Source organism: Podarcis pityusensis (genome assembly GCF_964106645.2).
Source record: "Podarcis pityusensis genome assembly, chromosome: 4".
In the NCBI taxonomy this organism is placed as follows: Eukaryota; Metazoa; Chordata; class Lepidosauria; order Squamata; family Lacertidae; genus Podarcis; species Podarcis pityusensis.
In genome coordinates, this window is record NC_138027.1 from 19,425,465 (window position 1) to 19,442,938 (window position 17,474).

Below are 17,474 nucleotides of genomic sequence, written 5' to 3' on the forward strand. Positions count from 1 at the left end.
AGAGGGAAGATCAAGGGCTTACTAGAAGAAAAAGGAGAAGCTGGGGATGGGGAGGGGGACAGCATTACGAAGAGCCCTGATGAATCAGACCCAAAGGCTCATTTGGTCCGGCAAATAAAACCTTACAACCCCCTGGAGCATAGGGAACAGGCAGGCCTCAAACAGGGTTCTGCCACCATTACCTCTAGCTCCCCCTCAGCACGCCAATGGTTATATATATATTTGTTCTTGGGAGAGTTATAACCCAGAAGCCACGGCAGCTGTTATGCCGCATATCAAAACAGAAGCATTGTTAAAGGTGCCATTAAAGGTGCCATTTAAGTATGGGGTGGGCAAACCCAACAACTTTGGCTAGCCTTTTAATTCTGCTATCCGATATTCTATTCATTTCGGAAGCCTACCTTCATTGACTTCGTCACTTTCTTTGTCCACCTGAGCTTTCAGTACGTATCGCTTGATAAGACGTTTCATAATTTTCTGGGAAAGAGAAACAGAAAAGCCTTTCAGGTATTGGCTTGCGCATCCTGATCCTAGACAGCAGTAGCGGCACATGGGGTGAGGCACAGTTGTGTCTGACGTAGACCCATAATGTTGCCGTATTTTGAAAAGCAAAGAAGAGGACACATTTGCTGACTTCTGTGGGGCATCTCTAGGACGACTCTCATTTTACATACCCATGAAAAAGAGGGCATGTCCTGGAAAAAGAGGACATATGGCAGCCTTGTCGCTGGCACTGAGGCAGCTTACCCAGATGAGGGCAGAACAGGGGAGGCAGCACAGCTAGAGAATCCTCTAGGGAAGTCTCAGAAGAGGAAGACTCAGAGCCAGGGGAGTGATGGTGAGAGACAGGAGACAGGTCAGAGGATGAAAGGAGGGAGCAGAATGGTTGGATGCTGAACAAGCAACAGGCTTGAGTGAGAGAGAGAGGAAGAGGAGGGCTGTGGATAATCCTTCTCTGTTTGGCTGTCAAGTTCTTTACAGTTACTGTACTCTATTAACATCTAGATCCTACCTGATACTTCCTTTGAGGGTTCCTTAAGCTGTTTAAGTTGAGGTCATCTGAGCTTCTTATACTTGATTCCTTACTTTGACCTAGCTGAAAAACAGAAAGAAAAAAGTACTAAGTGAGGATTGCTTAATAAATCTCTTCTTCCCCCTTTCCCTTCTTACCACATATTTCATTAGAATACTGTACTCCTTAAGCATTGCTCCTATGCACAAGAGAGAGGATTTGGAGATATTTTGGATAAAATAACTCTTAATGGGGGAAACTGCTGGGGAGAAAATGAAATGTAAATGTTTGCTGAAGAAATGAATGTCTTCAATGAATGTTTAAGGCCACATTCACACCATCTTCTTGAGACACTATAAACAATCATGGCTTGCCCCAAAGAATTCTGGGAGCTATGGTTTGTTAAAGGTGCTGAGAGTTGTTTTCCTCACAGAGCTACGAATTCCAGAGTGGTTTAAACAGCCAATCCGTCTCCACAGGGAACTACAGCCCCCATAATTCTTTGGAGGAAGCCCTGAGTGGCGTCATAGTTATTTAAATGTGTGGTGTGAATGGGGCCCAACTGCGTGCTTCAACAGCAGAAATTACAGAAATCCCATTGCTCCAAGACCAACATGGAAATCCAAAGGACTGGTTAAGGGGGAAGGGAAAGGATTGCTCAACCCCTCCACCACCAATTCACTGGAAGAAAGCTTTTAAATTTTATAAGTAGCCTACAATGAAGATGGAATCATGCAGGTCATAGAGGGCTGGGGCATCCTTTCTTCCACAGCATCCCAGAAGCACAGATCCCTTGGAGCAAAGTTACCTAGTAAAATGTTTTTTGAGGGCTAGCAACTTTTGTGGGTTTATTTACAAGGCTGCCTTGAGATTTTTGCAATGCAGCTTTCAGGAAACCAAGTGCCTGTGGGGCCATATGCAAGAATTCCTTTCTTCTAATTCTGGAAAATCTTCTTTTTAATTACACTACTAACATGAGCTGACAGTTCTCACAAAACATTTGCTTGGACCAGTTAAGACTTGTTACAGCAATGTCTGGACCGATTCCTGGATTTCAGTTGTGTACGCAAGCCATACCAAGATAACGTTATGTTGCATTTCAGAATGTGATCACTTGGTGGCAAGCGATGCTCGGCTTCTAAAGAAGCCTTTTATTCTCTCACAGGAGCTGGAAGGATGCCGTGAAGGTTTATATCAGCAGAATTGGATGGGTAAGTAATAGCCATTCATTTTACCCGCAGGAATGAATCATCGGATTTGGGGAGCTGATAAACATTCTCTGTGAAGATGCAGAAACGCTCAGGCTGAGCTCTTATTAGAACATCTACACATCCTAACTATTGACTTTAGCCTTTTTTCCTGAAAAGGTGAGGGGGGCGGGAATCAGACAGCAGAGAGTAAGAGTTTTTATGGAGCTTATCTTCCTCTGGTTCTCATCCCCTGCCCTTCTCTATTACTTTGGGTTGTATGCATGAGCAGAATGACTTTCATGAGCGCAACAGAACTTCTTCTCCATCTCTTCCTCCTGTGCAACCTGCAAATCTGCTACGAGAGTTCCCCTAAGTCTCTGGAGCACATTTGAGGCAAGTGCTGGTGGTGGTGGTAGGAGAAGTTCCACTGCACTTGCATAAGTTTGCAGGCGTTTTTCTGCTCATGCAATGACTTAGGGGGATTCAACGCTAAGCCCCCTGGATGGTTAAGTCCAGTCAAATTCGACTATAGACTATGGAGTTTGACAGGGATACACTGCCCAAAGATTTTCCTGCTTACGGAATGTCCTTTTACTACGCCTATTTATAGGGTAGGTGTGTGTCCCAACATTACAGAGTCCTCTTTTGGAAGAGCTGTCAGGGGGCAGTCATCTAATTGAAGGGCTGTCCACCTCAGTTCTGTTTCAAAGATGAAGAACCATCAGAAGGCAAAGCAAGGCCCTTGAAATTGCATTCTATTTCCCTTATAGTCATTATTTCCAAAATTGCATGTATATACATAAATTAGCAAACGCAAATTTTACGCAAACTGATACCACCTTCTGATTTCTGTGTTTTTGGTGATGCATACATGACCACCCTACCTAATTAGGAGTCTCCTCCCAATTGTATAAGTTGCAGGTATGAAATAGATATATGTTAACATGGGCAAAAAGGATGCCCTTGTCACTTGATCTAAGATTTTCTTAGCAGAAATTGCTATCCTGCTGATGTGGACAGTAACCCTGAACCTTCAGTATTGTACATAATTTTACTTTCCACTTAGCGGCAGAAATGATGGAAAGTTGCACAGATAAACTCCTCTTCAAGTTAGTTGGGGGGAGGGATCTAGAGGTTAAATGCGTATATCCATACAGATATGAATGCATGTTGTCAAGAGCAGATCTCCTGTCAGCCCTGCAATACTGTGGTCTAAACCACTGAGCCCCTTGGGCTTGCCGATCGGAAGGTCGGTGGTTTGAAATCCCTGCGACGGGGTGAGCTCCCGTTGCTCTGTCCCAGGCTCCTGCCAACCTAGCAGTTCAAAAGCATGCCAATGCAAGTAGATAAATAGGTACCGCAGCGGCGGGAAGGTAAATGGCGTTCCCATGCACTCTGGCACTCGTCATGGTCCTCCATGCGCCAGTAGCAGTTTAGTCATGCTGGCCACATGACCTGGAAAGCTGCCTGTGGACAAACGCCGGCTCCCTCGGCCTAAAAGGGAGTCGAGCGCCGCAACCCCATAGTCACCTTTGACTGGACTTAACCATCCAGGGGTCCTTTACCTTTACCTTACTCTTAGGTAATATGCACATTCCAATCCATAACTAGTAAAAGTAGTCAGCAGGCAGTGCTGTTCTCTGGGATATCTGTTTGTGTGTTCAAAGCTAAGCCCACAGACATTCCTTCCTGCATATGACCATTGGTTTAGGTTCCACATTTCCACCACAATGGACACTGAATCAGAGGCAATTCACCCTCCAGACTTCAAAACTGTAATCAAGAGAAACGAAGGATGCTTTTCTCTCTACCAAGAACCCCCCCGGCAGCATTTGCAAACTCAAGACTGCATTTAGAAACCCTGCGGCCAGCAGAGCCAGGCTGGGCTAGGCGTTTGGACACCTCCACACTCCCTCCAGCATAGCAGATCGAGAATTTGGATTGCTCTGCCCGTTTCTAAAATTGCAGCCATCAAATTAACGTTGTAGGTTAGGGAATTTCTACCAGAAACCCTTGAAAAAAAACAACCATTTTATTTAGTGGTGCAGGTCTGGCACGAATTGGCCTCCTCCAATGGAGTCATGCATTGCATAAAGTTGTTTACAATTCCAGAATGCAGCAGGTTTACTCCATTGCGAAGTTACCTTATTCATCTCAGCGTCTTCCTGGAAACCTTTTCTATTGCAAAACAACAACTTAAAAATCCACTTCTTTATTCTGAGCGAGAAGTAAATCAGAGATTTGGGGCTAGGCACTAGGTTGAACGGCACCGGGAGCGTTCTGCCCTCCTCAAAATAGGAGAACCACAGTTTTGCTCTTGCAAACTTCCATTCCACATCAGCATCATCCTGGAAGGCAGAGAAAAGAGTTAAGCAGTGGTCATTTGAAATGATACGCAAAAGTTGTTTTGCTGGATGCTCAGACTCCAGCTAGACTCCAGTGCTGAACTAAACTGCAGGAAATAACAGTAACGCTACTTCATAGGAAGAGCTCGCCTGGATCAGATAACGGGTGGATTGAGGTTCTACTTGTGTTCAGCCCATTTCTGACTGTGATCAGCTGGGTGGTTGGAAGAAGCTCACTGGCAGGTCATGATTCTAAGGAATTTGACTTGGACGCAGTCTAATGCAGTTGAACTTAGATTCCATTGAAATCTGTAGGACAAATTAATACTGACTTAGCTCAAGTCCTGTTGAAATAATGCCACTTTTAAGCAACTCGGGGTTGTAACCAGTGCTAGTCCTACTAAGAGTTTGTTTTTTGATCATGAATTTATATTTGTTCTGAAAAATTGTACTGTTTTAATAAAGCAGGGATGGAATACCTGTGGCCCTCCAGATGCCACTGGACTATAGTTCCTAATATACTTTGACCGCTGCCCATCCTGGCTGGGGCTGAGGGGAGCTGGGAGCCCAACCACATCATTACTCAATGATGACTGAGTAAGCTAAAGGTAGTTCAAAAGAGCATTATTACCTCAATCTCTTGGAATGAGCTGTTGATCATGGCGATAAGCATGTTCAGCAGAACAATAACCATGGTGACGTTATAAACCCCATAAAGGACATAACCAATGTTCTCAATAAATTTGTGCCTATAGTTTATGACAACTGATTTCACTTCTGAGAGTCCAAATATTGCCCAGAACAAAGTCTTGAAGCTTTCTTCCACTCTGAAAGAAAGAAAAATAAATCCCAGAAACATGAACATAACAGTGGAGTAAAATATCTGTAAAAGCTGAGTATGGGACCATTCAGGCTAGCCCTTGCCCCACTCCCCCCCCCCCCCGGGAAACCTGACTATTACCACTGAATCAGAGCAAACATCAATCGGGTTTTCTCCAGATTGCTGTTTGCTCTGATATATCGCTTAAGACTGGGTTTTCCTGGAGAAAGTGGCAGGGCAAGGGCAAAACCACTCAGACCCATGCCTAGAAAGCGCAAGAGAAGCGGAAAACCTCAGACCCATGCTTTCTAGGCATGGGACAAGCCCTATGTTGGCACCAACTTGCCTCCAATTCATGATCATAGAATCAAAGTTGCAAGGACCCTCAAGGGTCATCTAGTCCAACCCCTTGCAATGCAGGAATCTCAGCTAAAGAATCCATGGCAGATGGCTCTGCTTAAAAGCCTCCAAGGAAGGAGAGTCCACAACCTCCCGAGGGAGACTGTTCCACTGTCAAACAGCTCTTACTGTCAGAAAATTCTTTCTGATGTTTAGTTGGAATCTCCTTTCTTGTAACTTGAATCCATTGGTATGGATCCTACCCTCCAGAGCAAGTGAAAAGAAGTTTGCTCCAACATCCATGTGACAGCCCTTGAAGATGGCTATCATATCTCCTCTCACTCTCCTCTTTTCCTGGCTAAACACACCAGCTCCATCAACCGTTCCTTGTTAGGCTTGGTTACTAGACCCTTGATCATCTTGGTTGCCCTCCTCTGCACATGTTAATGGCGCAGGAAAATCAGGCATGTCATGATAATGTTAAAAATGTCCACATTTTAAATGTTCAAACAGGGCATGATCAACCTCTGCTTTGCACAAAAACCATCAGGGAGAACATGCAATGGAAGTAGCTGCAGTCGATATATACTTTAGCATGCACAAGCATAATTTAAATTTTAATGGACCTAGTGACATATATGGACACTAGCAACTAAACTATGCAGCACTGACTAAAGATGTCTACATCACACTCTTGTTATGCACAAACAGACCTTGTCCTAATACATCTCGCATAGGAGGAGTGCATTATGTATTTATGCAAACTAAATAATATAAAAGAGGACCTAATCTATAATTCAAAGCAGTTGCTTCTATTTGCTGGTTGTTGCGGCTGTTCAGAGCTACCATAGCCGCTGCTTTTGGGAGTGACATCTGAACTGATCCTGGTAGTCCGTCTGGACTAGTAGAAATCAAAGGATTGCCCCAAAGGGATAACCAGCACTTTCATTGAATGCGCCAATCACCATGAATCCATTAACATGGAAGTGCCTTTAGAATTACTTTATAGTAAATGTGCTTGGCATTTAGATGCATCACTACTGCTAGCTTAGGAAAGATGGTTGGTAAATCAATATTTAAGAATTGCAGACCATAGCTAACCATGGCCATAGTTTGGATACTTAACATTACAACAGCGAATGCGCTTAAATCCGACTGATTGCCTTCCAACAAAATCATCTACACTTACTACAGCAAAAGCAGATTTCAACATTTACTTACGTAGTGAAGGCTTCATTTTGTTTTGCCCCCAGGTAGTAAGAGTAGAGATTAAACATTCCTATCATGAAGGCCACAAAAACCATGATAAATATGACCATGAACTTGAATATGTCTTTCACAGTTCTGCCAAGCGATATCTGTAGAGGTCCGAAGCTTTCATTGGCTGGCAGAATATAGGCGATTCGTGAGAAGCTTAAGACCACAGCGATTGCATACAGGCCTTCAGATATGATTTGAGGGTCGGATGGATCCCAGTCTATTCTTGCTGTAAAAAAAACAAAAGAAAACCCACAAGAACATCTGTTTAATGTTTTGATATATGTTCCATATTTAGCTGCCCAAACGTTGAGCCAATGTCTGGAGATCTTGCTGTGCATCCCCTTGCTATCAGAAGTAAAGCGCTTGTGAACAAGAGAGAGAAGCACCTTTCAGAGGGATGTCAACACACAGAGACAACAACAAAATGGCTGCTTCTTTTCAGGCAAATTTGTGATATTACCCACATGAGGTTTCTGTGGCTATTCATGTATGAACTGCAGCCCCTATTTAGGGCTGGGAAATATCAGCTTTTCAACATTGCAATGTATCACCAGTCAAACATCGCAATATAGTGATACATCGCAATGTTGAAAAGTGGAGGGAGGAACAAGCTGCATCGGGCCTGGTCCTGTGAGGCACCGGGGTGAAATCGCCTCAGCTCCCTCAGTGGGAGTGGCAGTGGATTCACCCTGGCCAGGGTGAACGCCAGCTTGTTCCTCCATGCGCTGGGTGCTGGAGGGAGTCCCTCTGCTGTCAGTGCCTGGCGCACCGAGGGAAAAACAAGACTCGGGAGAAGGTGCCATCACGCTCTAGCCTTCAAACCGGTCCTGGGCAATGTATTGATACACCATTGCCCAGCCCACTCCTACTAATGGTTTTGCATACCTCTGGTTTTTGACATTTCAGTGTCTCGTTGTTCTTATTATTTTTTAAAAAGTGGTGTTTCATTTAATTTTATGACTATGCTTTACATATGACCTGGCTTTATATTAAGATTAATATTTTAAAAAAGGAGAGAGATGAAATAAACAAATGAACAATTCTGTTCACAGTTATCTTTTTATTAATCATTCTTTCTTCATTTTGAAATACAGGTAACTTGGCAAAATAAGAATAAATAAATAAAAAGGGAGTGGAAAGGGGGTGGTCATCTAGGAAACAAGACTTTGGGGATCCCACTCATAATTGAACCCAATGCGTTTTGACTATATGCAAATTTGGCTTATGTGCTACCCCTAGAATGTAACCCCTGTGTAGGTTGAGAGTCACCTCTATTACAAAACAACAACGTACAAACTGCATTGTGAAAGATAGAATCATAGAACTGTAGAATAGGGAGGGACCCCGAGGGTCATCTAGTCCAACCCCCTGCAGTGCAGCAATCTCAACTGAAGAATCCATGACAGGTGGCCATCCAACCTCTGCTTACAAAACTCCAGTGAAACTAAAAACCTAACAGCTCTCAAACTCAACCATTGCAACTGCAGTGGGTTCAGAATTATGTTGTTTAGGAAGTGAAGAGCAGATCCTCCCGTTATAAATTGCCATTGCTCCCTAGAAACTGGTGGTGCAGCCTGCAATCCTATACACGCTTATCTGAGAGAAAGTCCTGCTGAACTCTGTGAGGCTTACTTCTGAGTAGACATGCAGAGGACTGCGCTGGCTACTGCTTTTCTGTCCAGCACACATCACTTTATCTCACTGTAACAATTCCTGATTGCTCATAACCTCTCGATTTTACGTGAAGAAACTAGTTAGAGAGTAAGGGGGGAGTGTATAAACTGCAGCTAAAAATGAAGATTCCCATTTCTTCGTTTGAATTACAACCTGCTCTATAAGCCCAGGGCAACTTACAGCACTCTTTCTACATAGTTATGTTCCCAAAGGGGTTCGCAATATAAGGAAAGCAAATGGTTTAAGGATAAAAAATAAGCTAAATAATTTTAAAAATATTTTTTTAATAAAAATAATGATGTTGATGCTGTAAACATAAAAAACTGATGTGTTTATGTATATCTATATAACATTACAACTACATCAGTCCATAAAGCCATCCAAAGGATAGTGTCATTCCCATTGGGGCATTTTCTTCAAGCAGAAGAAAATTATTTTTATAGGATATTTTAGGAAAGAAAATGAATATGAAACCTGCTGCTGCCTTGCCAGGCAGGAATTGTAAGCTCACTGAAAGTCACTGAAAATCTCCACCACTTGCATGGGTTGTGAAAAGAAGAGGATATGCAGCTCAGTAGTAATGAGTTCCTTATAAGCTCTAGATGAAAACATTTTATCCCACAATGGCCTTACATGTGAAAAGGATCATGGGGTCTGAGTAGACCACAAACTTAACATGAGTCAACGGTGTGATGCAGTAGCAAAAAGAGGTAATGCTATTCTTGGCTGCAACAACAGAAGTCTAGGGAAGTAATAAAGGGAAGTAATAGTACCACTCTATTCTGCCCTGATCAGATAACACCTAGAGTTCTGTGTCCAGTTCTGGGTGCCACGATTTCAGAAGGATATTGACGAGTTGGAATGTGTGCAGAAGAGGGTGACCAAGACGGTCAAGGGTCTGAACCCAAGCCTTATGAGGAATGGTTGAGGGGGTTGCCTGGATAAGAGGAGACATGAGAGGAGATATGGCAGCCATCTTCAAATATCTCAAGGCCTGTCACATGGAAGATGGAGCAAGCCAGTTTTCTCCTGATGGGGAGGGTAGAACCCAAACTGGAACAGTTCTCCTTTGCTCAGCCAACACAAATCTCAATGGTTCATAAACTCACCCAAAGTGTAGTATTTTATACTGGGAGGCAATGTCACCGTTTTCAAGTCCTTCACATCTGCATCGACCATGCTCTGGGCTCTGGAAGCATGCCAAAATGCCATGAACCTCGCAATGAATGAAGCTGCAAAAATAGCTAGCATCCCAAAATCCAGCATATTCCACAACTCAAACAGGTATTCCTTGGGACCTTGGGACCAAATCTCTTTACACTCGGACCATATCATACCTAGAGGAGGAAAGAAGAGAGCACACACAGCATTAGCTTTCCACAAAATGTCATAGAAAAACGTCAAATATATCTGTTTGAGTTCCGTGTCTTGAGAAGTAGAGATACCTGCTTTGAAAAATGAAAGCCAAGTTCTTATTTTATTTATACAAGAAATATTCCACCCATTGCTTTGTGGGACATCACCGGGAGAAGAAAAGCCTAAGGAGTAAACCCTACGCAAATCTGGAGTGGAGTCCCTAAGATGGTTGGATGGTGCCTTGTATGCCTGCTTCAGGCAACTCCTGCAGCTAAGCTGGTACCAAACATATTGCTCTGCTTTCCTTTGGACCACATTAGCAAGGCTGAAGAGTGGGGTGTTGTCATCTGGGCAGCCCAGGACTTCCATACACACTTAGAATCATAGAATCATAGAATCATAGAATCATAGAGCTGGAAGAGACCACAAGGGCCATCGAGTCCAACCCCCTGCCAAGCAGGAAACACCATCAGAGCACTCCTGACATATGGTTGTCAAGCCTCTGCTTAAAGACCTCCAAAGAAGGAGACTCCACCACACTCCTTGGCAGCAAATTCCACTGTCGAACAGCTCTTACTGTCAGGAAGTTCTTCCTAATGTTTAGGTGGAATCTTCTTTCTTGTAGTTTGGATCCATTGCTCTGTGTCCGCTTCTCTGGAGCAGCAGAAAACAACCTTTCTCCCTCCTCTATGTGACATCCTTTTATATATTTGAACATGGCTATCATATCACCCCTTAACCTCCTCTTCTCCAGGCTAAACATGCCCAGCTCCCTTAGCCGTTCCTCATAAGGCATCGTTTCCAGGCCTTTGACCATTTTGGTTGCCCTCCTCTGGACACGTTCCAGTTTGTCAGTGTCCTTCTTGAACTGTGGTGCCCAGAACTGGACACAGTACTCCAGGTGAGGTCTGACCAGAGCAGAATACAGTGGCACTATTACTTCCCTTGATCTAGATGCTATACTCCTATATCTAGATGCTATACTCCTATTGATGCAGCCCAGAATTGCCTAGGCTTCTGCGCAGGGAGGTCAGTTCAGTGCTGCTAATGCAGTAAAAACAATGCGAGAGGCGGCAGTTATGAGTTCCCGGTTGCTGCAGCCACAGCAGGCGCTGTGATCCTACAGCTCTTTGACTTCACCCCCCGGAGGTTTGTTCCATTGTCTCTCAAGACGGATACCAACAAATTCTATTCAAATTCCCTATTCATTATGTAAAAATGGTGGGGTGGCCATTGGCTTTGTGGAGAGTTGTCGAATTGCAAGGTGGATATTGGCACTCTAGCTTTGAATTTACCAGCGCAGCAGGAGATGTATGTGGCGGCTGTGGGTTTTCATACACCAACAGCTTTTATCAGCACCCCTTCTATAGCAAACACTGGTGAGAGAGGCCAGTTTGCTAGCAATCCTGGCATGGCAGAGCATGTCACAACCTCCCTCCCTGCTAGATTTGCCAAGGTGAGCTGTGCCTCCCCAGGGATGATCATTCAGATAAGGTTTCTAGTGTAGTGAATTCGTAAAGAAGCGACGTTTAGAGCCTAGCAACTGACCAGCCATTTCTGACTGTTGTGACTTGGGAGCAGAGCTTTGCTGCAGAAGCAGAAGCTGATATGAGCTGAGAGCTAGTGTGTGGAGAGGGAGGGAGGGAGGGAGGGAGGGGGGGGAGAGAGAGAGAGAGAGAGAGAGAGAGAGAGAGAGAGAGAGAGAGAATTGAGCATAGAGGCCAGCCTCTGAACAATGAGCTTCTCATTCTTCTACCACCCTACACTACTTAAGAATAGTGCATGTTTCTTAATGTTATTATATCAAGATTAAAGATTAGGACTAAAAAGGAGAGAAAGGAATTGTTGGATTAACAAATTGAATTGGAATACAAAAGAGGGAGGTATGAGGAGGTCCGAGAAACAAGTAAACGTAAAAGAAGTGAAGAAAAGATGGAACTGCTTTTAATTGTTTTTTCTTTTTTCTACTTTGTATTTTTCCTTTTTATTGTTAATTTTTTTATTAATGTGATTTTTCTTCTTTTGAAACTTTAATAAATATTACTTAAAAAAAAAAAAAGAATAGTGCATGTTTCATGCAGCTGGGATCCCTTTTGAATTTTTAACTCAAGACTGGGCCACCTTGAGCAACTGCACCCTAAAAGCACCCCCTGCTGTTAGCAGACAGCAAAAGAGGAAGATATCTTAACCAAAGTTGGAAAAGATTTTGGACGAGCTGCATCCGCCTTCTCCTGCAGCTGGAAGTGTAAAAGTGCTGCACAGATCTTCAGCTCGCTATGAGTTTTAGATGGCGTTTCAAACGAATGAATGTGTGTTATAATTATTATCCTTTGTTTGTGATTGTGTGCGTTTCTCCTTCACAATTTATACAGCTTTCAGATATCTACTTGCTCCTTCATGTCTCTCACAGTTCTCGGTTCATTAACTTTTTATTACATTTTATAGTAGCTTCTAATGCATAGCACCTAATCAACCAGAAATGCTATCTCCTACCAATTTGGATTTCTCTGATGTTGCATGTTAGTAATCTCCAGTGCTCACTGACAATATCTGAATACACTCATTAGCATCAAGTTTCTGTCTTGCCTGTTAACTATCGACTTTCTTTTTAAAAATTGGCTTTAAAAGATTTAATTCTTATTTTAGATAATGCAGCCAGAAATGATTGGTTTCATTTGATGTAACATGCTGTCACTTCTATACAGCACTTCCCTGAATTTTCGGCACTTTCAAAGTAACATGCCACCTCTTTTTTTTTCTGCATAAGGCTTAGAAGAAGGAAACAGAAGGTGTATTCGTTTTCTTTCTTTCTTTTAGCTATAACAAGAGTAACATGTGTACACATTGAAACTTGCACCCCTTTTTCTAGGCTTCTGAAATGTAAATTTTAAATGAATTAATAACAACATGTCATCTGTACGGTGCTGGGTGCTTTAAGATGTGACAATCAACTGTGTTTTCTGGGGTGAACTGTCTTCTCTATAACCAAGAAAGTAGGAGCTGGGTTTTGGAACCAGGTTAATTGGCAGAGACTTAACAGATCTGATTCAGAATGTGTTTGCTTGTATGAATAAGTAGATCATCTGATATAATCAGAGCATTCTGAAAATGCACCGCAAATGTTCCTTGTTTGGTGTGCTAACACATAAATGCATGTGTTTCGTGAAAAGCACCAAAGAAAGGAAAGAAAGGAAGAACGCTGTGGCATTTTCCACCCGCAACCTATGCAAGCGATACACATGAATGAATGTGGAATTCAACAAGACCCTTCACTTTGTGTCTCGTACTTCACCACTATAAGAGAAAAGAGTCTTAACAGACACACAGTCCTCTGCTAGGGTTGCAAGACACAGATTTGTGATATTTTTTTACCTATTACCCATGAGATAATCAGCAACTCCATCCACGAGAAACATGAAGTTTTCATCCTGAACAGCTGTTTTCCATCCGTTCTGCTTTCATTGGGCTTCAGTTTGGTGCCATCAAACCTGTCTGCCGCATTCATGACCAGCAAACCAAGGAAAATGGTGAAAGAGGCTGCATGTGCCACAAATTTCATAAAGGGTCCGCGCATTATTTTACCCAACTGCAAAAATTTAAAAAGAGAGAGATTTTAAAGATTGCATCACTCCCCCACCAAAATAAATTTATCTTGAGAAGGCTGCTATCGAAAAGAAACAACAGCCAGACATAGTGAAGAAACAAGAGAGAATGCTTTGCATAAAATAATTACCCCTTAATGCTATTTCTAATTAGCCTTTTGCAGTTTTCTGTACTTCCATATACCCTGTATGTTGCTCAAATTGCCCAGGGACTTCAGGATTACAGCAGTGCAGGGGACAGAGGAGTAGAAATGCCAGATGCTATGGCACAATGGTTGCTGCCACCTTCGAGGTGGGAACCACAGATTGAAGAAACACAGCTGGGGAAGGGGCATAACTGAGAGGTAAAGCACATGAGTCCCGTGCGAGAGTCCCTAAGTGCAATCTCTGGCATCTTCAGGGATGGCTGGCAAAGACTTCTGTCTGTAAGCATGGAGACCTGCTGCCAACCAATGGACAATACTGGTTTAGATGAGCCAGAGTTTTGACTTGGTATAATAGCAGTTTCCTATGTTTCTTTTTTTATATTTAAGATATTTATTAAGATTTTCAAGATATTACAAAATAAAAATAGAAAAAAGAAAAATACAAAATAAAAATAGTTAAAAACAACTCAATCTTTCCATTAATTATTTTTCATTAGCTTGTTTCCCGGACCTCCTCACACCTCCCTTTTTTGTATTCCAGTTCGGTTTGTTGGTTCAGCAAATCCTTCCCCTCTTTGTTTATCCTAATCTTTAATCTTAAAATATTGTAACATTAAATTTTTACCTGTTAGTAATCCATTTTTCATATTCCCTTATAGTATTGCAGCTAAAAACCACTTAATTTCTATCCAACATCATTCTAACATTCATTAATTTTACAATATTTCTGTAAATAGTCTTTAAATTTCTTTCAATCTTCTTCCACCGACTCTTCTCCCTGGTCTCGGATTCTGCCAGTCATTTCCGCCAGTTCCATATAGTCAATCACCTTCATCTGCCATTCTTCCAGAGTGGGTAGATCTTGTGTCTTCCAATACTTTGCAATGAGTATTCTTGCTGCTGTTGTGGCATACATAAAAAAAGTTCTATCCTTCTTTGGCACCAATTGGCCGACTATGCCCAGGAGAAAGGCCTCTGGTTTCTTCAAGAAGGTATATTTAAATACTTTTTTCAATTCATTATAGATCATCTCCCAGAAAGCCTTAATCCTTGGGCACGTCCACCAAAGGTGAAAGAATGTACCTTCAGTTTCTTTACATTTCCAACATTTATTATCGGGCAAATGATAGATTTTTGCAAGCTTGACTGGAGTCATGTACCACCTGTATACCATTTTCATAATATTCTCTCTTAAGGCATTACATGCCGTAAACTTCATACCTGTGGTCCATAACTGTTCCCAGTCAGCCATCATTATATTATGTCCAACATCTTGTGCCCATTTAATCATAGCAGATTTCACCGTTTCATCCTGAGTATTCCATTTCATCAGCAAGTTATACATCTTTGACAAAATCTTAGTTTTGGGTTCTAACAGTTCTGTTTCTAATTTTGATTTTTCCACCTGGAAGCCAATTTTCTTGTCCGAATTATATGCCTCTATTATCTGATAATAATGAAGCCAATCTCGCACTTTGTTTTTTAGTTTCTCAAAACTCTGCAATTTCAGTCTATCTCCCTCTTGTTCCAGAATTTCCCAATATTTCGGCCATTTGGCCTCCATATTGAGCTTTTTCTGTGCTTTTGCTTCCATCGGTGACAGCCACCTACAGTTTCCTATGTTTCAATGACCACAGCGTGGTCAGGCTGTGGTCCACTTACAGGATAATGGTTTAAATTCCTGGAAAGGGAATGTTTACTTATGTTAAATTACTGTGTACTTTTTTAACATGGGGGAAATTTCCTTTGGCAGTAGCTCTCAAGTGATTGGCTAACTGTGAGTCACATGAGAGAGGCATTCTATTCTGTTGTGACTGTTATTCAAGTAACTGTTGTTTTTAACTGCTCTCTCTGTTTTCTCTCTGTGTGTGAGGGAGAATGGCTGCTGAGATAAACTTCTCAGGAATCTGCTGTGGATAGTGTGTGTCTCTGAGATATATCTGAAGTGAAACAAACAGAGGAAGATCCCTAAACATTAATGGGGAGAAACCCGTGCAGGAGCTCTCTGTAAGCAACAAAGAGAATACTGTTGAGGTGAAAGTAAAAACCTTTCATAAGAAACGTCAAAGACTTCCATCTACAATTCAAGTGAGAACATACCCATGTTTGACTAAGCATGTGATTGTAAATATATTCTCAGTTATATGTTTATGAAAGTAAAGTTCTTTTGAACTGGACATTGTCTTTATAAAGAAGCTATCAATCACCTAGAAGAGTTATTTAGCTTCCTAGCTGCAAGCTACTCTGTTACTTTGCATATCATCAAAATTTATTTTTTATATACACACAACAACCCAGGAGAGTGCCAGGCTGTGGCACTTGTGTGTGACAGGTTTGCATCATGGGAAAACTGCTTCCCTTACCCTCTGCCTCAGACAGAGTCCAGACCAGCCTTTCTCAACCTTGGGTCCCCAGATGTTGTTGAACTACAACTCCCATCATCCCTAGCTAGCAAGGCCAGAGCTCAGGGATGATGGGAGTTGTAGTCCAACAACATCTGGGGACCCAAGGTTGAGAAACACTGGTCTTGACCAACAATAACTCCAGGAGGACCTCAGCCAAAGAAGTGGAGTGGAACCCTGCATAGACCTTCAGCACCAAAAACACCCAGCCCCCTAAAAACGCTGTCTGCCCCTGATGATGCCACACACACCAGACCCCCACCTGGACCCCTGACTACCTTCCTTTGCCTGCAGCCCTCCCAGGAACAGAGATGTCATTGCTGGCCTGGCAAGAAGTCCAGAGCTGGCACAGATGTACTTGGCTGGCAATCAGAGGCCTTCACTTCCTGGGCTGTACTCAGGAGGAGCCAGAGAAGGACCTGACGCCCATTGGGATGTGGCAGATGTTCAGGAAGGGGGAAAAGCTGCCTGAGAAGATCTATACATCCCAGTCTTTTCTGAACCTTTTCTGGGATTACAGCTCCCCACCAGGCTCTGGGGAACTGAAGGCAGACAGCTTCTTGGGTAAGAAGGGTGTCAGGGCATGGCTTAAAAATGACAAATGCAGATCAATGTGTGTGAAGTGATTCACAGAACAGCAAAAAGGTCCTAACTCCAAATGTATGCTAATGGAGTCTGAAGTGACAGAGACTTAGGGTCGGGATGGATAGCCGAGCGAAAATGTCGAGCCGGTGTGCGTCAGCAGTGGAAAGGTCAAACTCCACGCTAGGTTTGTAATGAAAGGGATTGTAAACAAAACTACCAAAACATAAAGCTGTTTTATGAATCTATGGCGAGGCCACACTTGGAATTCCGGAGATTTTGCCTCACCTTAGAAAGGATATGGTATAGCAGGGAAAGGCTCATAAAAGGGCAGCAAAATTATTCAATGGGCTACAACAACATCTCTGTGAGTACAGGTTAAAACGTTTGGGGCTAGGGGCTTTTTAGTTTGGGGGAGAAAGCAAGTAAAAGGGAACAAGATAGAGATGTATAAAAATTGTGCATGGAAGCAGATAGAGAGATGTTTTTCTCCCTTTTTCATGATACTAGAACCCAGGGTCATTCATAAAGCTGAATGCTAGAAGCTTCAGGACAGACAAAAAGCAATATTTCTTAACACAGTTCATATTTAAACTGTGGCATTCACTTCTATAAGATACAGCAATGACCAGAAACTTGGACAGCTTTAGAATGGGATTAGATGATAAATTAACATGTGCTATTAAGGTAAGATGGGGTATGCAGGAGAAATTATTTTGAGGAGATATGGAAGGTGTTTGTAGAAT

The 17,474-nt window shown here is 42.6% G+C and overlaps 1 protein-coding gene across 1 annotated transcript in view; it reads right to left on the reverse strand.

Annotated features, from left to right (window-relative positions):
• Positions 1-17,474, reverse strand: part of TRPC6 (transient receptor potential cation channel subfamily C member 6) — a 71,904-nt gene that overhangs the window by 1,462 nt on the left and 52,968 nt on the right. The window contains exons 5-11 of the mRNA XM_081001907.1: positions 13,369-13,582; positions 9,750-9,977; positions 6,928-7,192; positions 5,179-5,374; positions 4,347-4,550; positions 1,013-1,096; positions 402-477 (exon numbers count right to left, since the gene is read on the reverse strand). Of these exons, the coding sequence (XP_080858033.1) occupies positions 402-477; positions 1,013-1,096; positions 4,347-4,550; positions 5,179-5,374; positions 6,928-7,192; positions 9,750-9,977; positions 13,369-13,582 (1,267 nt within the window). The remainder of the gene's footprint in view (positions 1-401; positions 478-1,012; positions 1,097-4,346; positions 4,551-5,178; positions 5,375-6,927; positions 7,193-9,749; positions 9,978-13,368; positions 13,583-17,474) is intronic.